The sequence below is a fragment of the Cricetulus griseus genome, chromosome 2 (genome assembly GCF_003668045.3).
Source record: "Cricetulus griseus strain 17A/GY chromosome 2, alternate assembly CriGri-PICRH-1.0, whole genome shotgun sequence".
Taxonomy (NCBI): Eukaryota; Metazoa; Chordata; class Mammalia; order Rodentia; family Cricetidae; genus Cricetulus; species Cricetulus griseus.
The window spans coordinates 38,375,731-38,402,495 of NC_048595.1; the positions used below are offsets into that span (position 1 = coordinate 38,375,731).

Consider the following 26,765-nt stretch of genomic DNA (forward strand, 5'->3'; position numbering starts at 1 on the left):
GCTAGCCTCAAACTCACGACCCTCCTGCTTTTCTCTCCCAAAGCACTGGGATTATAGGTGTGTGCTACCAATATAACTTTTAAATGTCCCTTAGCCTTCCAGAACTCCTCTATCTCTAAGTTTATGATGAATATTATAACTATCTCTTCTCTCTCCTGTCTCCCCATGCAGGAGAAAAGCCTGACAGTACTCTTTTTTTTTTTCAGTATTTTACCCCAGGTGCTGGGTATGATTCCTGGTTCACACTAATATGTATTTATTTTTGGTGAAGGAGAATTGGGTGTTAATGGATAGAAACTCTGAGCTGAGGAAGGGTGTTTTACTAAAAATAAAATTTCCATCAGAAAACCACAACAGAAATTCAGAGAAAGGTGGGAAAACCCATAAAATTGGACATCAGAAAACAATGACAAACCATTGGCAGCATCCTTCAGGGAGACTCACCAGTGTCTCACTGTGAAATGGGTCTATTATCCCCTTTTATCCATAATCTCAAATCTTCTAAGCAACTCCTATTAACATCCTTGCCACAGTACTGCAGGAGAGCAAAGCACATGTGGTGTGAAATTGACCTTCCCATGGACTGAGGAGTGGGAAGATAACACCATCTAATGTTTTGGTGGCAAGGACAGAGTGTCAAAGGGCAGTGTGGCATTTAAGAGATGGCCAGACTTTGGGAATCATGGTTCCTATGCCTCACAGGAGACTATGTCATTGGCCTTACTGACCCACGAGATGTTATATCACATTTTTAGATGATGGTCTCAGTCTTGGAGACTGCAGGGAGAACACTCCGTTCTTATCATGATCTCTCTAAGGCTCTATGGCATCTGAATTGTGATCTACCACCTGGCCTATTCCTTGCTAGCTCCTCCCTCTGAAGCTATCAACCTGGCCTCTTAAATTCCCATAAACTGGAGCCCACTAAAGCTTCAGAGGCTGGGTTCTACGTAATGTCATTAACATACCCCTTGCATAGCTTATGATAGGATGACTATTCACCAAGAGTTACAGAAGGCTAATGTGAGTACTTTAATTTGGGGAGGGGAGTGTTTTCACAGATAGTGAATGGTCCTTCCATTTTGATGAGTTCTGCATCTGAAGATTCAACTAGCCACAGTTAGAAAACAGTTTAAAAAACTGAGCCTGTACTGATCATGTACAGACAATTTTCTTGTCATTATTCCTTAAACAAGACAGTATAACAATGATTTACATAGCATTTATAGCACATTGGATATTATGTTATCTAGAGATGATTTAAAATAGGCATCAAGGCCAGGTATGGTGTTCCAGTATTTAATCTCAGCACTTGGGAGACAGAGGCAGGCAATTCTCTGTAAGTTCTAGGCCAGTTGTGTCTACATAGTGAGTTGAGGATAGCCAGAACTACATAGAGGCTTTGTCTCAAAAAACTAACACATGTATACCTTGAAGTACACAGGAAGATGTGTGTGGGATACATGCAAGTACTACAACACTATACATATGAGACTAAAATGTCAGAGGACTTCGGTGTCCATTGTGTCCAGAAACATCTCAACACATTGAGGGCCAACTGTATACAGAATTTATCCTATCCTTTAACTTTTTTAAGACTTCCCAACTATAATTCTTTCTCAGAGAAAACTACGAGTTTGGAAAAGAAAAATCAATCAATTTAAAACTCAAAAGATAAGTGTTAACAGGTTCTACCAGAATCTGTTATAGACCCAATAAGGTGAGTTTGAAATAAACTAAAATTCATGAATGCATTTCCTTTAAAAAAGAAATCAAGCAAGGTAAAATGTAACCCCATGTTTTCACCATAGTGAAGAGAAATTTTGGGGAAACTAGGAGGAAAAGCAACTTGTCAAAGGCAGAGGGTTAGGGTGGGTAGGGCAGAGAAGATTTCAGGGGAGTCAAAAGAAGAGAGCAAAGGGGGTGGGAAGAAGAAAAACAAGGGAGGGGAGAGGGGTAATAAGCGAGGAGGGAAAAGCATGGGATTGTCGAGGAATGTTAGGAGGAGGGGTAAAGAGGGAAAAAAGGGTGAGTAGGAAAAAAGAAAGTGGTGGCGGGGGGGGGGTGAAGAGAAAGACAAGACAGACAGAAACAGTGGGAAAGCCACGGGCCCAGGGACCTAAGGAAGACTCGGGGCCTGGAAGCAGCCATTGAGAAGATGTCTATGTTCCATATGAAGGGCACATGGAGGTCAGAGACACCTGCAATAATAGAACCTGCCACATTCATCCTCACTAACCTCCTGACATGCATAGTAATTCCTTCCAAGTTGGATGTTCCCAGCTAGATAGAGGCTTCTATAATGGGGGACCTGGAAAGGATACAGGCTTCTTCAGTGTAGGGCACAGCAGATGTCGTGCCCCCAATGATATAGCTGTAGAAGGAAACCTCTAGGGTATAGCAATAGGAAGTGTGATCCAGGAGCCCACCAAGGAAGCGACGGCCAGTTCCTGCTTTCACAGCATCCCGATTGAAGGATGTGCTAGTCTGTGAAAGAGAAAGTTGGGAAGAGAGAAAATCAGACCTAGATTCCCCACACCAGCTTTTAGATTTTGAGCAAATCTTAAAAAAACACCTTCTCTCTCTCAGTTTCATCATCTGAAAAGTGGGACATGCTTCACCATCTCAGTTATTATAAGGACTTATTAGTCAACAAATGTAATTGAATGAAAGCATCCAGCAGGGTTCTTGGGGGCACAGCTACCTGTAGGAGTATGAGTGGGGCTGGTGGAGGAATGAAAAGCAGACAGGAGGCAAGAAGAAACTGTCCTATGATCATAATCAGAATGAAATGTTCAACTGGACGATACTGTTCTCTAGGTAGTATCGTGTTTTAGTTTCATAGGAGCCCATTTAACTAGGTGTTCATATTTTATCTTTCTGTAGATGAGGAATCCAAGACTCACAGATGTACAAGTAAATAAAATAGTACAGATGTGAAGTCAGGATTAAGTGGCTCCAGGTATCCCTGTGTTCTCCATCTCACAAGAGAGAACTGAGCTCATGTCCAACACAAGCTAGTGAGGTTAGTCATGCTCCTTTTGTAAGATGTTGGCAGCACCTACCAGGGTAGACAAAGAGAGACAGGTAAGCAGGCCAGACTTAGGTCCTTCATTCAGAAACCTATCTTGCTTCCCCACTGTTTGACAGCTGTCTGCTTGCCCTTTTGGTGTGCCTCAGTTTCCTTTTCTGTGTAGTAGAGGGGAAGGAAACTATGAAAAATCACAGGCTCTCCAGTGCAAAGGCCCGGGAATCTATGTCATAAAACAAAATGCTCCCATTTTGAGGTTAATTCTTGAGAATCAGAACAGTGACAGGAATGGGACCAGGACAGATGGCATTGATGGCAGCCCAGAGATCCCAGATTCAGTGACCCCCACTCATGTGAGCACCTCTGAGACCTATGGCACACCTTCCAATGAACTGGAGGCTAAAGAGACTATATAGGTTCCTATAGAAACAAATGGCTTGTTTTGTCCCATAGCTGCAAATGGGCAGGTGCCTGTTTGGTTCTACCACCTAAATTCTAGATGAATTGACAGTAGATTCTCAACCTTTCTTGTCCATAGGTTTCTCCTGGATATAAAAAAAGGACTGTGCTAAACAACCTCCAATTCCCTTTTTGGTCTGCCATCCAAAGATTCTGTAATTCAAAGTGCATCTTCCCACACAGAGAAATTCACCATCCTCACTAATGTCCAGCCTGAAGCCATGAGCAGGTGAGTTTTCAGCTCATCAACTTCAAAAATTGCCATGACCTCTGTGGGCCTCTTCCCAACCTGCCACAGGGCAGTATCAAGGCCCAGAGATTTAGTATCAAAACAAAGGAAAAAAAGAGCAAAAACATCTCCATGTCTCAATAGTGCATGCTGGCGTTCCTCCTCATCTTTTCTCCCTGCTCTTCTCTGACATTGCTTTGTGCTACAAAATTTCTAACTGCCCCATCCTGGCCCATCCCATCCACCTTGCATGTCTCCGGAGGTTGTTGGGGTCTTTTCTGCCTGCAAGGGACGTTCATATCTATAGCTGCATATGTCTGCCCAGGAAGCTGTGGTGCCGGCATGATAAAAAGAAATATACCCACCAATTACTGTCAAAGAAATTGGGGCCAAGGAAGTCATGGAAGATGAGAATGGTGGGTAAATAATCCCTTGAGCAGACACATTGTTCTCCTGCTGGAAGAACCGGGGCAAATGAAAACAGACTACCGGCTGGGCATGAAACAGGGAGACCGCTCAATGAGTTTCTTTGCCTTTGTTAAGGCTGGAGTCAGACTCCATAAACAAATCCTAGGTGAGCAGACACACTAAATGAAAATGAGTCTGAAGAAGAGAGGAAGGTGTGACAGGAAGAGGTACAGAAGCACCTTGGCTGCCTGAGAACTTCTGACTCACATAGGAGAAGTCCTCTGCGTTCTGGCAAAGGAGCTTTGGGAAAATGGACTGCCTTTGGAAGCGTTCCTCATCCTCGAAGATGTTGCCGTACATGAAGCCATTCATCATGGTGGAGTGCGCGTGGATGTCAATATAGAACTCCAGGCTGATTTTCTGTTAAAAGAAAGGATAACAAATGAGAAGGCTGTGGCTGCAGAGCCACCTTAAAGGAAGCTACGCTGCACACACCCTTTTCAGCTGGCCCTTTGCATCAATACACTTGGCAGCTATTTGCAGTGTGATTGGAGGGCAACAGACAGGCGAGAATCGACGATTTCTATTCATTTTTAACTAATGTGTCCTCGGTGTCAAAAAGTGCTACTGGTAGCGTGCCTTTTAGCGGTCTCAAAGAAAGGAGGGTTTTGTTGTATTCTCAACTAAGTTGCTTACAGAGAACATGACTAGACATTCCAAGAAGTTATTACTTGATTAATAAGAAATACCTTCCTGGAAATTATTTTATTTACATCAGGTATTTGTGCAATTTTGTCTACACTTCCATTTCTAGCTGGGGAGCCTCGTATAAATTATACTCCCGCTGTGAGCTTCGGGATTTAAAACAAAACAAAACAAAACAAAACCCCCAACCTTTTCTTTTATTTTGAGGTTACAGTTACATCATTTCTCCCCCCCTTCTCCTCCTTCCAAGCCTTCCCCTATACTTCTCCTTGCTCTCTTTCAAATTCATGTTCTCTTTTTCATTATTATTACATGCACATATGTATCTGTATTAGTATATTCTTCCCTGGGGAAGGTTATTTCTCCCACTTTAAAAATTACTTAGTTGCCTATAGTTCTTTGCATAGGAATAAAACCTTGTGGGGTTTGCCCTGTCCACATTGGCATTTCTGTTGTTATCCTGTTCAGCTTATGTTTAGTCTGTCATGTTGGTGAGACTTTATGCATGTAGCTTCTGACATTACTAGGAGACACAGTATCACAGCAAACTTCCTGATCCTCTGGCTCTTAAAGTCTTTCCATTCCCTCTTCTGCAATGATCCCTGAGCATTAGGTGCTGGGGTGTTTTATGGATGTATCCATCAGGACTCTGTAACTCTGCGTTTTTATTGACTATAGTTTTCTATAATGGTCTCCATCTGCTATAAAGAGAAATTTCTTTAATGGGGGGGTAAGGACTATACTTTTCATTGAGTAGTGGGGCAAATATTTAGAATGCGTTTTGGATGCGGTGGCTATAGTGACTTCAATAGCTCTTGGTAGTTGGGTAGGGGTATTTTTAATCTGAAAAATATGTATTTTGATTCTAATCTCAGAGTTATATTGGAAAGCAAACATAGTAGTTGCCATATTTAAGGCATTCTAGGTGCCATTGTAGAAGCTTTACACATGAAGTCTTAATTAGCTCTTTCATTTAACCTTTTCTCATGATGTCCCATCTTTTCCCCAATAACAAAAAACAACAGTTTATGGCAAGGGAGGCTTTGTAGTCTGTAAGTGACATTGCTAAGACTTCCTTTGCTTGCATAGTTAAGACACTTCCTAGCTTGATGTGATGGTATATATTAAATTCTGTGAAGATAGGGAATTGTCTATAAAGGGCTTAGTGCCTCTAAGTGCAGGATGCTCAGAACTGTTGGCAGGAAATGACACCAGATACTACAACAGACTGGCAGAAACAAGAGGACTTTTAGGACTTCAGATTTTCAGGGTCTCTCAAGTACAATGATCCTCCTTTTTATATGTCAACTAAATGTATGAAACACACACACACACACACACACACCACCACCACCACCACCACCACCACCAATCCTCCTGAGATTAACAAATCCCTGAATGTGAAGAAGATTTTCCTGAGCTCATGGCATAATTGGGACTGATGCCCGGGACTCTAGACTCCTGACAAAATTTACTAGTCATCAGTAACCAACACTTGCCAAGCCTGGTCACCTAACCATCTTTGTCTGGGAAAGAAGAAAAGGCCACATATGAGAGGATTCCCTCTCTTTGGGACACTTTCTAATGAAGTTACATCCAAATAAAGTCCATGTTGTTTCTAGAATGTGAGCTTGATGACTGTCATTTCATTTGCCTCAGAGTTGGAATGAAGAATTATGTCTTGCTGAGCTCCTGATTCTCTGTGTAAAGTACACTGTCTTCTAAGAGCAATAAGATGCATTTCTCTGTGTGATATTAAACTCATCATGTTCAGATTTGAAGGAGGAATACACAATGGTCCAACAGGAGCCCCATAAAAGTCATCTATGCAATATTATTTTCTTTGATTGTCTTTTTTTAGTCTGAGCTTTTGATGAGCTGCAGAGGAAAGGAAGAGTTGCAGAGATGACTTGGGAAACAAATAAGGAAAAACTGCAATTTATAGCTCTGACTGCCAGAGACAGAAAGGCCCTAGAAATCAGGCCCTCTGACCTCTCTCCAATCAGCCCTGAATAGGGAGGTAGCTTGTGCAAGGCTGGCTGGCAAGTTGGTGATGGAACAAGAATTAGAGCCAAACCCTACTGATAACCACTTGGGTATGGCATCAGTTGTCCCTCAAATCTGGCATCCTCACACTGGGTGGCTAACATGACTTCACTTTAAATTACCAGCAGGTGAATTTGAATTGATTGACACATATGGTTCGGAAGTTAAGAGGCATGACATAATTTACAGTGGAAAATGCCCCTTCCACTCCATCTGGCAATCATACAGTTTTGCTGTCAGGTTCACATGTACTCTTCCAGAGACAGTTTGTATATAAACAAGGAAATAGTTCTCACTCCAAATGTTCAAGTCTTCTTCTTCTCCTTCTCCTTCTTCTGTCTTGGGAGTAACTTTTTCTCAACAAACAGTTGCTTCATTCTTTTTGACAGCTATTCACCTCCCTACCTCATGGACACTTATGAGGTTTCCAATCTTTTCCTGTTACCAGCAGTGTTTTCGTGGACTTTGCACATACAGCAGTTTATACAGATGCAATTGTACACTGGTTTCATAGAAATGAAATCACTAGGATCCTATTGTACATCCGCAATTCTGATAAGTACTGACAGGCTCCCTTAGAAGGGCCAGTACACTCCCAACTGTGTATCAGGACGTCATCACCTTGACAACATGGATGCAATTTTACTTTTTGAAATATTCCATTTTTGATAGGTAGAAAATGATATCTAAGGTTAGTTTTAATATGAATTTCTGTTAGTGGAATTATCTTTTGTTATGTAGTTAAACTTCTTTTCATATATGTAAGAACTATTTGCATTTTCTGTGAAATGACTGTTCATTTCCTTTGCCCATTTTAGAATTGAGCTATGGCTCTGTCTGTCTTTCTCTCTCTCTTGTTCTCTGTTTTTACTGATTTATAGAAGCTATATATTACATAAATTCATCTTTATATTTTATAAAATATTTTTGTCATTTTTTACTTTAACTTGTTTTTACTTTTCTTTTTACTTTATTTTACTTTTTACTTTGTACATTTAACTTTAAATGTTATTTTTTAATGTGACCACATTTATCAACCTTTTCTTCTGGCGTTCCAGACATGACTGCTCTCACTGGTTTCTTTTCTTTGTTTTTGTTTCCTGTTTCCTTGTTTACCTTTAAGTATTTTCATTTGAATATAGAGGGTTGGTATGACGGGGAGGGGGTGGGGAGAGGGATAACTAACACCAAGGATATTTGAGAAAACCATATAGAAACACATTATTCTTTTGGCATCTTTCATATATTTATATGAATGTGTACATGTTTGTCTATACATGTGTATATGCATATATATATATAATATATATATATATATATATATATATATATATATGACTTTAACTGGATTTATCCAGTGCTAGGTATCAGATACTCCCCTGAAGTTGCTCATCTGGGTGTCCTGGACAACCCCCCCAAAATAATATAGACTATTGACATTGTTCTTTGTTGCCCACCAGAGCTTGATAGTAAGACCTACTGCTGAAGACACCAAATGCTTTGAACAAATGACATGGAGAAATCAAGCTTGCAGCCTCATACCTGTTGGTTAGCTTTCATAGTACCAGAAAGTAATCAACTTGTTACCCAGTTGTGAACACTATTAACTACAATATGACCAGCATGGCAGGATATGTCCATGTGTGCAATAGAGGCAGGATGTTAAGGGGGTAACCACTGCTTTCTGATTGGATCTAAGGTCTATTCCACATAAGGAGATGCATGAAAAGTACTGTTGATTTGGTCAAGAACCCATGGTTGAGGAGCTTACAGTTTCCCAGGGTGAACCTGATATTAATTATTCTGCTAAATGTGTATAGCAGACTCAAACTCCCACAAATTCATATCAATCTACCTCTAAATTAGTACAGTTATCAGACCCCTTCAGAGAAATTTATTTGTGCAGTCAACAGTTGATGTTTGAGAAACTCACAATTGGTCAAAATGCAAAGAATAAATGTGTGGGATGACCAACCACAACATCTATATCAAGAATTCTGTATCATTCCATGTTATCTCCGTTGAGGAAGAGAAGCCAGTAAGACTGTAAGAGCCAGAGGCTTGGAAGGAGTTGAGCAAAACAGTAGCTTCTATACTCAAAAACTCCCAACAGCTTGGTTGCCTGACCAAGACCATATGAGACCTAGCCGGTCAATATTCTAGCATGGACAGGGGTATGCTCTGGACACTCAGCTGAGGCACTATTGATAGTGAATGGCTTCTGGGGGAGTAAGGGTCAGTTAATATACAGGTCCCCCATGTTCCAATGGACAGCTCTACATCCATGAGAGTATGGGCAGCACAAATTGAACTTGGAGGGTTATTTAAAAAAACTATAAAGAGGGGGTGAAGACATATGGGAGGATCTGGAAGTCAGAAGAAAGTCAGGGGTAAATGTGATCAAAATATACTATAAATATATGTGTGGAATTGTTAATAAATATAGACATAAGTAGAAAATAAATGGTAAATGGGTAAGACAGAAAAAGAGACTTCTTTAAACTTTTCATTGGCTTTTCTCATCCTTGATTAATGTAAGTCACTCAAGCTGTTTGTATATCTTCTTTCTTTGGCACTGACGGCAGTACTTGTTACTCTATGCCCAATCTAGGTGATATATAGAACTTCTCATTAGTTCCTTGGGAGAAGCACAGGTATGATCCAAATTTTCATCTTCTCTTGCTTGGTCTACTGTTATAATCACTTCTCTTTTTTTCCCCCTGAAACTCATTCTGTAGATGAGGCTGGCCTCAAACTCACTGAGATCCGCCTGCCTCTGCCTCCCAAGTGCTGGGATTAAAAGTATGTGCCACCACCACTCTGAGCATGGCCGTTATAATCACTTCTTAATAGATTTCCTTGCTGTTTTAAAGTGACCTTTTCATACAAAAACACTTTCACTGCTCTAGTTAAGACTAATCTACAATTCTTTATTGCCTCTAGGACAGAGACCAGTCCCTTGCATATGCTTTGAAACTCCTGCGTGATCTGGCCCCTGTCCTCAGAATAAGCTCTCCCTATTTTCTGCCACATTGGAGAACTTTGAACCACTGGGCTCATCATCTTTATATATGAATCCACACACAATGTTCCTCTGCCTATATATTGTCCAAATCGTATCTAGTTAACTCTGGTCCAGCTTGGAATTTAAGGCATAAACTGAACAGACACTCATCTGCCCCGTACAAGGAAAACATTGGCCATTCTCTCTTGCTATTCAGTTGTGATCAAATAGGATGTGGGCAACAATGGATACTGCCATATTGGGGTTGGCCATAAAATTTACATACAATTAACCACATTCTTGTCCTTCATGGGATCTACCTGTAAAAATTACGATGTCATAAGAAAAAAGCAGCCTATTGCCAGGTTCCAAAGGAACCTGGACAAGTCTCAGTACCTGTGGCTCTTCCTGGCACTTCTCACCTTTCCCTCTCCCCTAAACCTTTTCAGAACAGTGGCTGGGCTTCCCCTCCCCAGCTTTTCTTTCCCATATAACTCAGCCATTTTGGCTACATGCTCTTTTGAATCCCATGTGCTCTCTTTGCTCCCTCTGTCTTTTTCTCACTCATTCTCCCTCTCCTCTCATGACCCATTTCAGTCTGGATCCTTCCAGATGCCTCTGGCTGTTTTTCTCCCTCATATCTGCAACAAAACCTTTCTCCTCAACCATACCTGGGAGCAGTCATGTCCTCATTTCATTCACCTATGTCCCTGAATCAATACCAGAAAAATGACCAGAAGACCTGCATTAAACTATGTTGTGGGCACAAACGAATCTTTAGTGTATCAAAACTACTGATATTTGGGGCTTGTTTTAAAAGCAAGTATTATTCATTTTGATTAGTACAAAATCTTGGTTTAGAAGTCTTTATTTTGCTGATCATGATGGTGGCACATATCTGTCATCCCAGATACTTAAGAGGCTGAGTGGGCAGATCACGAATCTGGGGCCAGCCCAGGCAACTGAGTGAATATTGTCTAAAAATAAATCAATGAGAGAGAGACAGAGAGAGAGAGAGAGAGAGACAGAGACAGAGACAGAGAGACAGAGAGACAGAGACAGAGACAGAGACAGAGAGACAGAGAGAGAGACAGAGAGACAGAGAGAGACAGAGAGAGAGAGAGAGAGAAAGGAGGTACCTTGGTAGTAGAGCAGTTACCGAGTATGTTCTAGGCCCTGGGTTCAATCCCTGGCAGTGTACCATCTTCTCAAAGGCCTTATTTTATGCTTCAGGTCCCTGCATGACCTTGTAATTCCTTATTTTCATCTTTCATTGTGATGTGAACTCTTTGGGGGCAGGGATCATATATTATCAATTTTGTAAAATCCACAGGACCAGGACAAGGGCAGGCATATAGACAGTTATTAAAGCTTGATGAAGGAAGAAATGAAAAAAAACAAAACTCATGAATGGAGAAATAAATTAATGAGTGATCAAGTGCATCTTCATGTTTTTGTGGGTTTCCCCACACACAATGTCAAATAACTTATTTTCTGTATTTAGTAATCAAATAACTTATCTTCTGTAGCCATGCTAGATAGAATAAGGAGTTTGTTGAAAATGCAGGGCCCTTAATTATAACTTGGGAATGAGAACAGAAGTGGGGGAAGGGACATCTTTGTTCTTTCCTTCCAAACTTAAGAACCTTAATTAAAACCAAGTGATGAAGGGCTGTCCCCTCGCCAGCAGCCAACAGCTCATCCTGCAATCAGGGGCCTAAAGAGTAAATTAAAATCAGTGCCAATAAAATTAAAACTACCTTGGGGCATATTTGCAACATAATTTAGTGCGGAGTTCACTTTCTTTTAGACACCAGGGAGGAACTGGGTTTTTCATTCTGCATTCTGAGCTGCTTTGTCTCACTCTGCACAAGCCAAAACCTGAGCTTGGTGCTCTGATAGGGTGTTGAGTTCTTCACACTAGGGAGTGCTTCAGTCTTTATCACATATTCAGTCAAATGAAGGAAGATCCAAGCAACTCCAATTCTGGGAGGGCAGGGAAGCTTTATGTCAGGACTGGGGATGAGGAGGATGCTGGGTTTGGGTAAGGATAGATGAGAAGGGTGAATTCTGTGACCATTTCTGTTTTGCAGACAAGGGAATTGGGGGTAAGTGGAAGCCAGAGCAGCTGACCACAAGGCTCCTTTCTATTCTCAGGAGCTTGCACTCTAGCAAGCTATGGCTTGACCATAGCTAAGCCCATGTTATGCAGGCATCTTCAACTCTGAGCTGAAAAATTATCTATCTGGGCACAGCTGGCCTCAGACACTCAAAAAAAAAGTGAGTGTGTACAAAGAGGGGTGAGACATACTAGAGAACAGACTGGCAATGTCTTAGCTAAGATTCACACCAAAAGACAATGTTTTTCCTATGGAACTGAGGCAAATAAACACACACAAACCAATAGAAACATTTCAAATCAATTGATGTTATCTTCCAGTTAGTTATTTTCAAAGGGTAAATATTTTTGAAAGTTGGAAAAATTTAAGACTGCTTAATAAACAAGCAGCTGGACACAGTGGCACTCGCCTGTAGCCTAAGGTAAAAGGGTTACTTCAGAGCAGGTTTGAGGTCTGCTTGGGCAATGTGGTAAGGCCAAGTCTCAGAAGACAAACAGTTAAACAAATGAAACAATGTCAAGATCTTCTATCATGTGTAGTGTAACTTTCTGAAGTGACATGGTGACATCTTCCTTTGTCATGTATGTCCTGAACCTGGCTGAACAGCAGTTTCTGCCACAAAGGAGGAGAAAAGGCATGTAAGAAATCCAGATAGCCCACCTAAGGAACCAAGGAGCTAGGCCTCTGGACTCCATCTCCTGCTCTCTGTCTCACAACTGCCAGCCTGGCAGGGTTTCTGGCACTTTCTTAGGTGCTCTCATGCCCTCTATTCCATCCTGGGCTAACCTTCCTTTACCACCTGGTAACATCTTGTTCATTTCATGTTCAGCCCAAATGGTCTCTTGACAAACAAGTCCCCTTAATGATAACAGTTACTAGTCTTTCTTTGAATTCTTATAGATTTTTAAACATCATTTTATTCAAATACACATTAGTTAATTAATTGTCTTTGAGAACTTTTCCTATGAATTTCCTATGTGCCAAGTGTCATTGTAAGAGCTGGGGGTAAATGAAACAGATGGAATGACACCCAGGTGGGGATCACAGCCACAAGTAGGCAAGGCCTACTAAGGCAGGCTACTGTACACGTTAGGGTTGCACTAAGATGAGCCACAGGGGAGCTATTGAGGGTATAATAGCAATGTAGACTTACGAAGTACCAGATGCTCATCAATCATCAGTCCCAAAAACTTAATAAGGGAACTCAGGAACAGAGGTTAAATCACACGCAGAGGGAGTCTTGTACCACACAGTGACGACCAGCAGAACCCAAGCCAACTTGCTTCATAGCCCATGCTTTCAATGACCCTCACACCACAGACATTGCTGCCCCTTAAGGAGCACTTCCTGGGTCTGGTCCTGCCTTCACTCTCATGAAGACATGAGGTAAGCACTACAGCCAGATGGGAAACCAAAGCAAGGAAAACTTGCAAGTGGTAATGCCGAGATTTACCCTGAGTATTTCTGACCAGTGACTCAGCTTTTAATCTCAACTTATTCAAAACAGCCCAACCTCTGCATCTTTGAACTCTTTTTGGCTCAGAAGAATAAATTCAGGACCAGGGTCATCTGTGAGTGCAATGTTTTCAAGCAGGGTAAGCGCTCCAGTAACAGCAAGATGAGAAGAAACAACTTTTTATTCTATTTCTAATGTGTCTCTTATTGTCTAGCTTTACTTAGAAGGGAAGAGTCAGATCTGCATGTAACAGCAGACATTGCTACATCCTTCATCTAAGGATCTATGGCAGTCCATGCCTGGCCTGGAAGAAAGAAAGCCATTTCCTGTTTCCATTTTCCTCCTTTACCTCTAGGCCTGGGAAAAAAGAAGTGCTCAACAGGAGACTTGGCACCAAAAGATAGGGTTTGTAACAGGCCATCAAGGTTAAGTAGATCTTCATCATATCCTCCTCCTCCATAGCAATGTCTGTTGGCCCCAGTGATGGCCATGACAATGACAATGATTATAGAAGGGAAGGGCAGCCATGGCAGCAGAGTGTTTCAGAGGGCTCATAGACTTGACCTTCAGTGTCGGTTCCACCAAGGGTGAGCCTGATGACCTGTAGTAGAATCAGTTTCCCTTTCAGAGTCTTTGCTTCCTCTCTGGAAATTAGAGATAACAATTCTCAACACACAGGATTGTGTGAAGTTGGATGAGGTAACTGGCTTAATGCCTAACAAAATGTCTAGAAGTTTATAGACTTCCAATATGTTCTCTTCAATTACACAGTGATAGTACATACAGGCGCTGTGCTTGGCACAGGGCATATAGCCTTTTTGGAGCTTAAAACCTTGTAGAAAAGATGGACATTTTACCTGAAATTGCATGTGTGATGAGAGTTGGGAGGAGTGATGGACAGGGGCAAGAGCTTCAGAAACAGAGTTGAGAGGAACTTGGGAACCCAACTTAGAAAAGTGTAAATTTCTTCTTTATTCAACAGGAAAACTATTGCCAATGATCACTGTCTTGCACATTTATATAGTTCCTAAGCCATTCTCACAACAATTACCTCATCCAACTCAACATTGCACCAAGGAAATATATCACGATCTCAGTAAAAGCACAGGGCCTGTAGTTTGCTAAGATCTCATAACGCTGAAGTGGGATTCTAACTCACATCTCATTATATCCAAAGCCTCTGCTTGTCTTTCCCACTTGGGGAGCACCCCACATGCCTGTTCCTGCAGAGAGTGCCTGTACTGTCTTTGGAAAGCTGCAGTTTGAATAGGAAGATGAAGCAAAATAATCAAGGAGCTCTCAGCTAAGAGAGGACGAAGCAAGAATATAGAAACCCATGAGAGCTGAGAGACATTTTAACTTGATAATTAAAAGTTAATGTTGCTTCATTAAAAAGGCAAAGGGTGATGAAACTAGGGCACCCTTGGGCACATATTAGACATTCAGTAAATAGCTGTGGCCTTGATCCTTGGGGATACTACTGCAGGAGGCTGTCAGGAAATCCTGAGGGGTAAGGATAGATGTCTAACTACTGAGTTGGAGGTGCTGATTTACAATAGGCCCTTAGGAAATGTTTATTCTCTCTCTTCCTCTCTCTCTCTCTCTCTCTCTCTCTCTCTCTCTCTCTCTCTCTCTCTCTCTCTGAAAACTCATCTTGGCTTTCCTTCTAACCTGCTATGAGAACCCAGAGAAACTCCCCTCTTTGGGCTTCAACTTCAGACTTCAGTTGAGAACAAATCTTTGGTGACAGCTTAGAACAGCTTGTACTGTCATGCTCTAGGTGTCCTATAGCCTTCAGATGTTTGATTTTCTTGTGGTAGTCCTCTACCTCCACCCTCGGGAATTTAACTGGGGACAAGTGGTACTATCTTCTCTCTTTCAAGACACAACTGCAGAGTTCTTTTCCTTGGCATGGCCTGTGGGAAAAGCCTGAAGCAAGAATGCTGTCCAGTCATTTTTCACACTACTCTGTAGCCTTCCCACTTGGCAGACACCATGTTACCAACCCTTCAAAGAAGTGTTGAATGTGCCAGCATTTGGGCTGAAATGATGGTCTTTGTTTTTTTAAAAGAAGCTTTAAAAGCTTTCCTTTTTATAAGGACTTATTTCCTATTTCTTTGCGTGGATATATGAGCATTTGTATGAGTTGATGTGCGCCGTGTGCATGCAGGAGCCTGCAGAGGCCAGAGGTCAGATACTATGGCACAGGAGTTACAGGTGGTTGTGCCCTGCCATGTGGGTTCTGGAAGCCACACCTGGGTTTTCTGCAAGAGCAGAAATCTTAATCCCTGAGCCATCTCACCGGCCCCTGAAATAATATGCTATATCCCGAGGAAACTAAGATGGCTCCTACCTGCTTCATTTGAGTCAGCTAGAGGAGAGGAGAATTGGAACAGAAGGGCTCAGGCAGGAATCCAATGTCTGTTCCTTTATTCTTTATTCTACTTCCTTCTCCCCTTACTTATTATATTTCTCTCTTCTATTTCCACACCTCTCCCTACTATGGCACTGCTTGGGGACTCAGATGAGTATGTTCAGGCCTTTCAGGTGCTGTTATGAGGGGAGTACACAGAGACCCAGGAGGAAGCGTGGCTGATGAGTGAGCGTTCTTGGAAAGACTTCACAGAGGAAGTGAATCTTGAGCCACATCCAGCTGGAGGAGAAGGGGGTCACCAAGCTGGGATAAGAAAAGGATCCTTTTTGTGGGAAGGAAGACAGCCTGACTCGCTCTCAAGTTTTTGACTTTGGAATGGAGAGGCCACTCACTGAGACAGGAATGCTTTCATCTTACAAGTCTGACTTGAATGTTTGCCTCTTCACCACTTGTTTCAGTCTGTATTGGGCTACTCTAACAGAACATCTGAGGCTGGGCAATGTATAAAAAACAGAAATTAGTTTCTCATAGTCCTAGAGGTTGGGAAGCATCTGGGGAGCTTTCTTGCTACATCTTCACATCAGGAAAACAGAAGAGCCCACATAGGGACAAACTCTGCTTCCACTGGGCAGAAAAGCGGGGCAGAGTAAGCTTACTCTACCATCCATTTTTATAGTATCAGTAACCCACTTGAGGGCAGAGCCCTCATGGTTTAAATACCTCCCAATGATTCTCATATCCCAACATTGTTGTACTGAGGGCTGAGTTTCAAAAGTCCAAGTTTAGGAGGACACATTTTAATCAGTGCTGAATTTGTTCCCAGTTAGTACACACTGTGATCAGATGTTCTATGGTCTTGGGTTATGCTATTTGGATCCAAAAACAAGCTTATTTTTCCCCAAATATGGCAATTTGAATGAAAGGCACATTTCCCCCATATAGTCATATGTTTCCTATAAAAATAGAGTTCTTTCTCAATATAGTTAAGCAGAAGCATAGCACAACTTGCTTAGGATATAGAAACAGAAAGAAAAAAAATTAGCAAATACCTAAAGACACATTCTCAAACATCTGTGTCACTTACTAGAAGTAAATGTTATATGTAGGGGCTGCAGGCATTCACTCCCTCTAAGGAGACTTTTGATTTGTATTTATTGTTTTCCTCAGTCCCACAGATAAGTTCTCCCTACTGTATTTTTTTTTTTTTATTTTATTGATCGTCTTCTCTTTGGCCCAATATCAAGGGGAGAGGAAGGTGATATTATCAAAATATATGACATGAATTTCCCATATGAAGATCATGGCCCTTTTGATCTGGCACCATCTCCAACCTCCTCTTCTGCTGTGTGCCAACGAGTACCCTATGCTTTTGCTATGCTAAATAGAGAGCATCCAGGCTATTCCATGCTTCTCTGTGTCCTCCTAATGCCTTGCTCCTGTTGTTGCTAGGAATGCCGTGTCCTTTTAAAAACTCTTCAAAGCCAAATGCAAACACCTTGCTCTTTGGATGACTTCTGGATATGGCTGATATGTGTCGTCTCTTACTCTTACTTGACCCTCCAAGTTTCATACCCAAGTCATTATTTCATTATTATTCCCTCATGTGTCTCTTTCTTATAGGGGTGCAGGCACCCCTCACAGATATTTTCTGGTCAACATCTAGCAAACTGTTATGCACCCAGTGAGTGCTAAGGGAATCTTTCCTACATGAATAAATGCATGAGATGGTAGTAGAGGAGAAAATATCCAGAGTCAATGTTAATCCTAGCTTGTCTGTACAAATGCTGTCATAGGAGAGGGAGGGAGAAGGGCAGACATTGAAGGGACATAAAGGGTAAATCTATCTTTCCTATTCTCTCTGGATTCTCTCTCCTCCCTTCTAATCTCTTCTTGCTATTGGGACAAAAATAAAAAAGCACAGCACAAGCAAAGCTGTATTTTCTGTTTATTGCCACCAGGTTAATAACAGTAATGGTGCAAGGAGAAAATGAGGTGTTATGTAAAATCCTGCATTGCAGATTTTGCTACCGATGTAAAGAACTCAATAAAGTGTAACACTTTAATCATGAAGATAAAAATCACACAGTAGCTTCCCATGGGCTCCTAGAACCTTAAGACAAAACAGTTGTGAGCAAATGAGAGATGAGAGAGGAGTATCATCAGGCATCACAAAGTTGTTTGGGTTTTTCCCCCCTCTCTTCTCTAAAAATAAAAATGAAATACGCCATTTCTCATCTACTTCCAAGACACCTTGTATGAGCTTCTGTATTCTCTGGAGAAAATGTTCAAACTTCTGCCAGTGGGTTTGCTCATTCTTTGCAAAAACTGATTTGTTTAGAAGAAATTAAATCCCTGTCTTCTAGGTGACTTGGTGGCATCTAAGCATAGAGGAGCAGTGTCTACAAATGAAAGGAAGCTTTAGGTGGATACAGAAGATGGTAATGATAAAAATCCCTGCCATAAGATAGACTTGTGCTCTGGGAGCAAGATCACGACAGGAGATAAAGGTTCTTCAGCAAAACAGGCAATCTCGGGAAAGTATCTCCTTGCCTTAAAGCCTCAGGCCCAGCATCCTTCGAGTAGGGATTTGTTCTCAGTGATCTCCAAATGTCTGTCTGGCTCTGACACTGGACTGGGAGGTCACCAGTGATGGGCCTCTTGACATTAGCTGCTATGGTTCAGAACTACTGCAGTTGCCTCCCAGATGTCTTCTGCTTTTGTTTCTGTTCAAAATGTCCCCTTCCCTCACCCAATATTCAAATCCACTCTTCACTGTATAGCTGGAGCTATCTATTTATAACAAGAGGGAAATATACACTCACTCTGGAAACTAGGCCTACATTTCTAAAAGACAGCATGACCATGGGTCATGCAAAGGAAATGACTTTGAACCAGAAATCTGGACTCCAATCCTGTACTGTTCTGAAGGAATTGCAATTGTCTCATATCTCAGCCCCTTATTGGTAGTACAAATGTGGCAGGAAGACCACTCTCATCACAGGCCTGGCATGTGTTAAGTGATCTGGTATATATCTAGGAGCCTAAAATTTTAACAGGTGTTCAATATGTTTTTCATACCATAATTACTTCAGGAGTAATTAGAAGGGTGTTGAAAGAGCACATCCTAGGGCAATACAGTAGTCACTTGTGTCAATTTAAATGAATGTAAATAAACCCTAAGCTACATACAAGTGTTCAATAGACACTGCAGTGGTCACTGCTCAGGGGTATTGACCTCTTATACAGAAAGTTCTACTGTGTGCCACTCTCCTAGAGTCCTAGCTGTCATAAACAGTGGACTAACATTTAAAGCATGCCTATAGACACCCACACTTGCACGAACACACCTGTGACACCCATAGAGACAGGCACATAAAACCATAAAAACAGGATATTCAATGGCAATATGCTTCATTGCTACAGAAGAATAATCTGAAATCATGACTGGGTTAATTCACCGAGCATAGTGGGTCAGCAGTTCACACCAGAACTTTCAACGCTTAGTCCTTAAGACAATCTTCAGGGGAGGCACTGTCTTCATCTTGTTGAATATAACACTGAGGTCTAGAGTGGTTGAATAATGTGATTGTTGCAAAGCTTGGAAGCAACAATAGGACTTCTATCCCACTGTGAAAGACTGCTTCTTAAGGGGTCTTTAGGAATGAGTGACTTACACAACAAAATCTATACAACCTTTGCTAAAGATGGAGAGGTTTGCCTAGAGCCTCTCTGGCAGTCCTAGCTTCATCACAGAATTCAATGGCATTGACTCCAATTTTGGGCTAAAAGTTTTCTTGGCTCATGGGCTGTGGAATGTCAGAGTGTGTGGAACCAGTTTGAGTTTTAAGGGAAGTCTTGAGAATCACATGGAAAAGGTACAGAAAGTCATAAAATTCCAAAAATGAGAGAGAGAGAGAGAGAGAGAGAGAGAGAGAGAGAGAGAGAGAGAGAGGATGAACTTCACATCAACAAAAGAAGTCTTTTTTCTCTTGAAATTACATGGTGGTGAGCAGTGGGCTCTAGAGGCGATGGAATGGATATGAGGGTATAAAGTGACTGGGATGGTTTTAAATCAGTGACCATCTATGAATATAAATAGCACAGGTAGAGAATCAGGAGATTGGATGGATGGATGGATGGATGGATGGATGGATGGATGGATGCATGGATGGATGGATGGATAGACAGAGAGACAGATAATTAGACAAGCACATCACAACATTGAACAGAGACTTCTAGCTTTCAATGGACTTTCACTTTGATCAACTATGTTAGTATTCTTTCTGATTAATTATTCTAAATATATCGATGGTATCTAGTCTTAACTCCATCCTCAGTGAATGTTGGAGTTAAAAAAAATACCTGAGAGAGCAAAAGGTAGATAATAATAATCCTTCACATTTGTATGGTACTTTGTAATATATAAAAAGATTTCACATGCAATATCACACTCAATCCCTAGTCTAATCTTCTGAGGCTGGTATTATGATCCTCATTTTATTGATGAGGGACCCCTGGCTCAGAGTAGTGAAGTGACTTACTTGGGGTTATATAATGAAGCCAATGGATCAGATAAATAGGCAGGTCCAATAGAGGCTGATAACTAGACAGACACTGGCAGACAGGGACAAGACAGATGAGACCATGACACAGATAAATGATGGAGACAAATGAAGATGGATGGATCCTGGGAGAGCCTTTAGTCTGTCTTCCTTCATTTCATCCTCTACCCATGGCTGGCAACAACTTTTCTAAGTACAAATTTGATGATGGCATCCCTCTACTTATTAAACTTCTGTTGCTACCCTACACCCCAGAGGATAATTTCCAACCATAAAAAGTCTTTATGATCAGGTTCTACTCACTTCTCTGGCCTTATGCCCTATCACTGTACTATAATGTCATTCAGATGATCCTGTTCAGTTCTCAACAAAGTCTTATTCTCTGTTTTGCCTTGCTTAGCTCATGCTCTTCCCACACTTCAAACCCTTTTCTGACTTGTGGATGTCTGAGCATCTCCTACCTACCCTTAAGGACTCAGCACTGCTGCTGCACCCTTCTGGAAACCTTTCTTGACCATTCTTCTAGACTGTGTTTATTGTCATCTGAGATCACCTTCTATTGCAGGACTCAATGGAATACAAATAGGAGGAGCCCACACTTTGAATATGTGAATTGAAATTCTAATTTCTCCACCTGCCAGATGCAAGACTGAGGCAAGCCATTCCCTCCCTCAGCCTCGATTTCCTCAAACCGCAATAAGCCTGAAACTATCTGCCTCAGAACTGTTTGGAGTAGCTATTAGGTAAAACCAACCAACCAAATAAACAAACAAAAACCTTGTATAGTTTGGTCAGTATGTTGAAGCTGGCATTGCCACTTTAGTGTGGCTGCTACCACTGTAACTCAGTGATAGGCCTGCCTCTTATATAGCACTGTGAGCTGTCTGGGGTTGGACCCTAGTCCAACTCATCTCGGCATCCCTGGGAGTTCTGTGACTAATAGCTGGCAAGAGCTGGTAGGAATCACTCTCCCTGCCCACTTTGAGCCACTGTTTGCAAAAACAAAATAAATAAATAAATAAATAAATAAATAAATAAATAAAATGACCCAGAGACTGATACTGGGTTCAAGCTTCAAGCTGAAGATCAGAGAAGAAATGCAGCCAAGCCACTAGCTCTTACCTCTACCTCAGACTGAACGGGCTGGTCCTGTCTCCAGGAGCTCTCACCAAGCCTCAGACTGCTGCCTCTCCTCAGTGTGGCTGGAGAATGACTACCAGTTCTGAGACCTTGTTCCTGTCTTAAAGACCTCCCACAAGTCCTGGCTTGTGATCCCAAGTGCTGAGTTTATCTTTGTGTGAGCTGTTTCTCTTTAGGACTGTATCAATTTCTTGTAGTTCAGTGTGGCCTTGAACTAACAGAGATCCATCTACCTCAACCTCCCAAGTGGCGTGATTAAAGGTGTGTACCATCGATGCCTGGGTTCTATAACTAACTAGTGTCCTATTTTGATCTCCAGTGGCTTTAATAAATCATGATCGATGTATCACCATAGTGGGTGGGTTTTAAGGCTCAAGAATCACACCTTATAGAATCCCTTGAACTCAACACCAAGTTAAGGTGGAGGGCTAGGGATTCGCTGAGAAGCAAAGAAAGGGTGTAGCCCTGAATGAAGGTGGCAATGAAAAAGTAAATGACTTAAACCTATATTACTGAGTAATAGATACAATTTTTAGTTTTGTTTGTTTGTTTGTTTGTTTGTTTGTTTTGATTTGATTTTTGGTTTTTCGAGACAGGGTTTCTCTGTAGCTTTGGAGGCTGTCCTGGAACTCACTCTGTAGACAAGGCTGGCCTTGAACTCACAGAGATCCACCTGCCTCTGCCTCCCAAGTGCTGGGATTAAAGGTGTGCACCACCACCACCCCCCTGCAATACATATAATTTTATGAATTTTAAATATAATAATTATTGGAAAAACTTTTGTAAAGAGCAACTTTGCCCTGGACCTCAGTCTCCAGAAGTCTGCTATTTTGACTTGGCCTTCTTTGTGGCATAGTGGGCTATGATATTCATTATAATTTCTTTCATTCCTCTCCAGTTTTTATTTCTCCAGTGGATTCAGGGAGTCTTTGTAGTCTTTGTAACTCTCTTCCTTCCCTGTTCCCTGTTCCTTTCTCTCCCTGCACCCCTCCTCCCTCTCTCCAACCTGAAGACAAAGAACTTACTTCCTGGGTCTCTATACACAGCCTGGGAGCAGATGCCTACCCAGTGCAACTGAAAGCTCTCAAGACACTCAAGACCACGAATGTATCCCCAGATATAGGAGCAGGGGGCTGGCAGCTGGGCTCAAGCCAACAGTTTTTCCTTCTTGACTGCCAGGGAGCTTCCCAGATCATAAAACCTCACTATAAGCTGGCCCATTCCCTCATTGACATTCTGCTCACAGCCAGTGCCATTTCCAAGGCTCCCCAGCTCTGTCAGCTACCCTGATATCTCTGTGTGAAAAGCAGACAGGCTGCCCAGCCCTTTGGCAGCCTGATAAATGCCAGAAAAGCCAGTTCAGGGCTCCCTGGCAAAGGCTCAGGGCTTAGGGCTGCCATGAACGGTGGTGAAGAAGGGTGTTTTCATGTCAAGTGGACTGACTTACAGCTCAGGGAGCATGGAACAAGAAAAGTGAAAGAAGGAAGTAAGGATCATGGGGAGGGGCCTGGCCCCAGGCCATGCCCACCCAACACTGCAGCAGCAGAGCCCTCTCATGCAGTCTGAGCACTGGGCTGTTTGTGGGACTGCAGGGATAATCCCCTTTATTGGCTTTCCCCCATCTAGACAATGGGGATGATAATAATGAGCTGCATCCTGACAGTGAGAACTAATTGAGTTAATTCAAATAAGGGGCTTTTTCTGTCAGCTGGCACTGGCAAGTGTTCACAATGGTGAGCGGTTATAAACCGGGCAATCTTTCGTGTGGCATGAGAACACTAAGCAGTTTGGGCATGTGGCGTCTCACTGAATCTTCATATAAACTGGAACTCTGGGTATTATCTTCAAATGAAAGGAAGCTTTCTTTTGGAGAGGGTGCCTCACTTGTCCAAGGTTACACGGGAGAGTAAAGAACAGAAAAGATTTAAAGCCTTTTGCAAATCGTTGACTACTAATTGAAACAGTGTAAGACAATTTTGTGTTTCTTCAAGTCTTTGGGAGACTATCTTCACTGGTTTGGGGGAAGTAAGTTAAACAAACAAACAAAGCAAACAAAGAAACTCCCTAGTCAGAAATAAAAACTCAATAAGAAAGCAATCCATTTAATTTTTAAAGTTTAATGCTACATTACACAATTGGGAAAAGAATATAAACTGGGGGGTTTAGAGGCCGGGAGCTGTTTTGATCCTCAGTGACAGAGGAGGAAGGTGGCCCGGAGGCTACAGGCAATCATGGGCCAAGACTGTGGGGGAGTGAGCTCTGGGTCTGCCAGCAGCCAGGGGGTGCCTGCAGGCTGTGGGCACCACACCTCATAGAGATCAACTGTCTGACCTAGTGGAACAGAGCCATGTGCCTTATTAGTTCATTCAACAAATAGTCATAAAGCACCCACCATGTGTCGGCTTCCCTTACGGGTGCTGTGACTTGATCATAATTCCTAAAGGGCAGCTTTCACACTCTCAGGTCCAGTGTGGGCTAGAAGCTGGCAATCCCATGGAGGGTGACAGGACCTTCATAAGGGATTGGAGAGTTCAGGGAAGGAAGACCAGGCCATAGCAGTATTTAGGCAGAAAAGCTTCCATGAGTGCCATCTACAGAGAAAGGGCATCCTACAGTCAGGAACAAGAAGGTGGGGGGAAGCAGGGGCAGAGGGCAGAGCTCAAGCCTAGACTGTCACAATGCAAAGCTCAAATTAACAAACCACAGGGATCCTAAAGCCCAAAGATACTGGCCAATAAGAAGACCCAGCAGACTCTGGCAAATCTGGGTACAGCTGCCGAGCCAAAGAGATAACTGAACACTAGTGATTTTTTATTTTATTACATATAATTATTAATCAACTGAAGTAGTCTCTGGCATTTACATATACATACAAAATGCATTCCAATTGCTCTCATTCTTGTCAACCCCCTTTTCCTTATAATAAATCTGTGTCTCACATTCATGCCTTTTTGTTTTGCAACCCACTGAGTTTACCCAAGGCCATTTGTGTGACCATTGGAGCCTGGTGGCCTCGCCAGTGGGTACACAACTAAAAATATTGATGCATCCTCTCCAGAGTCTTTTGGGAGCCAATACCTCAGCATGGAGGATCAGGGCCATATTTCTGTCTCCCCCATTGGGAAGGGATTGAACAACGATGTTTTTATGCACTATTAATGCTGCTATTCAGAAACAGATTGAATTCAATTTTCCTAAGCTTAATAGAACTTAAATGAATTACATCTTTAAAAAAATGTTTCCTCACAAGACACATTATTTCCTGAAAAAATATTTCTAAGGGTAAAAATAAAATGAGCTAATGAGAAACAGTAAGAGATTGAAGTTATTACACTAGTGAAGGGGGTGGTTGAGTAACTTTACCTAAGGTTACATAGGCAGTCTGTAGTCTAACTGGGATTTGAAACTTCAACATGTCTGATTTGCTTTCCCAAGCCAATATGTTCATTTCAAAGATCAGAAAACTGTGTTCAGAGAAGTACATCCCCTCCTTGACACCACACTGAGATTCAGCAACAAGGCACTTGTGGTTCATTAAGTCTTTGTCCCAGATTATTCCCTCCTGTCTGTAAGGATGGGTCTTCTAATATAAATGTGCTTATTAAGAACCTACTGACTTCAACCTTGGCAGTGGGACAGTCTTGACCAATGGGACATGGGTGCTCACGACAGTTGGTATTTCTGTGAGTGCTTTCAGTGGAATTGGGTTCCAATCCTCTCTTTAAAAAGTAGCATATCCCTTTCAAGGGCAAAGTCTTCGTCCTGGAACCTCGATGAGAAGGCACATGGGGGTAAGCCAAGCTACACTCATCCACAGCCCTCTTGTAACATGGGAATGAAATAAAGCTTTCGTGTCTAACCTGCTGAGCTATTGGGTTCATTTGTCATCACAGCATGAAGCTAATGAATACCATCCAATTCCTTGAAGAAATGTGTGCTTCATTTTCCTGATTCCCAAAGTTGCCTTTGGTTGTACAGTAACTCTGAGTTACTGTCCACAAGATGAATAGCTATGTTTATGACTGTTAATTACTAAATATATAAGAAATAGGTGAAGGAAGCATTGAGAGGTGAAAGATCAAAGAGACAATATCAAGTGTCCAAGGTTTAGTTGTACCAGGTCATCCTCTGACATAAAGAAGCACACTTTGCAGGCAGAAGGGCACAGATGAGTCAGACAACTGCGGTTTCTTTCTTGTGCTTCTGCTTCATGAAGGTATGTTGTATCAATTAAACACATTTGCCTCAAAGTGCCTAATTGTGAAGTGGGAGATGCTAAGGAAAAAAGATATAAGAAATGCCACCAATCACCGTGACCTTGTGGAAGTCCTTTTCCTTCCCGTACCAACTTCCTCACTTGTAAAATGATGAAGCTGATTAAGAACTTCTACAATACCCCTTCTGGTTCCGACATTCTGTGATTTGATTGCCTCTAACTCTTATTAATCCCAACTGACTTGAATGGGACCCAGAGGTACTGAGGTTAATCAGAGGAATCCATCAAAATGTTACCCAAAGATCTTATGAGTCAAATAATTTAGAAAATGCTTTAAAGGGCCCACTTGTTGCTTTGTCATTGAAAATAAGACGGTATAGGGGCTAGGAATGTAGCTCAGTGGTAGAGCTCATGCTTAGCACGAATGAGATCCCAAATTTAACCCTCAGCAACACACACACACACACACACACACACACACAGAGAGAGAGAGAGAGAGAGAGAGAGAGAGAGAGAGAGAGAAGAGAGAGAGAGAGAGAGAGAGAGAGAGAGAGAGAGAGAGAGGCAGGCAGAGACGGAGATCGAGAACAAGCCATCGCCTCACATACCCCAACCTACATCACTCTAGTAGACTCCATTCCCTCCCCACTTTATAAATCATTCAGGCCAATTTATCATTCTAATCACCTTACCTTCCTAACTTAACAAAACTATTTTCTTCTCTAACTTTATAGCACTAAAACAAAACTATGCCCATGATGACATCATCAGAGACACTGTGAATGCAACACTGGGAGACAGCAAAGGAACACTAGCACAAGTCAAAGCTTCAGTGTCCACGTGGGACTCCTAACACTCTTCTATCCACATTTAGCATGGAGATGCTGCCCACTTTATGTGGTTTGCTTAGGACCTTATCCTACTCATTTCCAGCTGTGATGATGAAAGAGGCTCCAGGGAGCAGTGGCATGGACACTAAGGCCTGCTGGCCAACCAGTGTGGCCAACTGGTGAGC

The 26,765-nt window shown here is 42.0% G+C and overlaps 1 protein-coding gene across 1 annotated transcript in view; it reads right to left on the minus strand.

Moving 5' to 3' along the window:
- The window catches only part of Agbl4 (ATP/GTP binding protein like 4), a 1,036,629-nt gene that overhangs the window by 44,637 nt on the left and 965,227 nt on the right, over positions 1-26,765 (minus strand). Inside the window, exons 11-12 of the mRNA XM_035438666.1 lie at positions 4,395-4,547; positions 2,325-2,487 (exon numbers count right to left, since the gene is read on the minus strand). Coding sequence (XP_035294557.1) covers positions 2,325-2,487; positions 4,395-4,547 — 316 coding nt within the window. The remainder of the gene's footprint in view (positions 1-2,324; positions 2,488-4,394; positions 4,548-26,765) is intronic.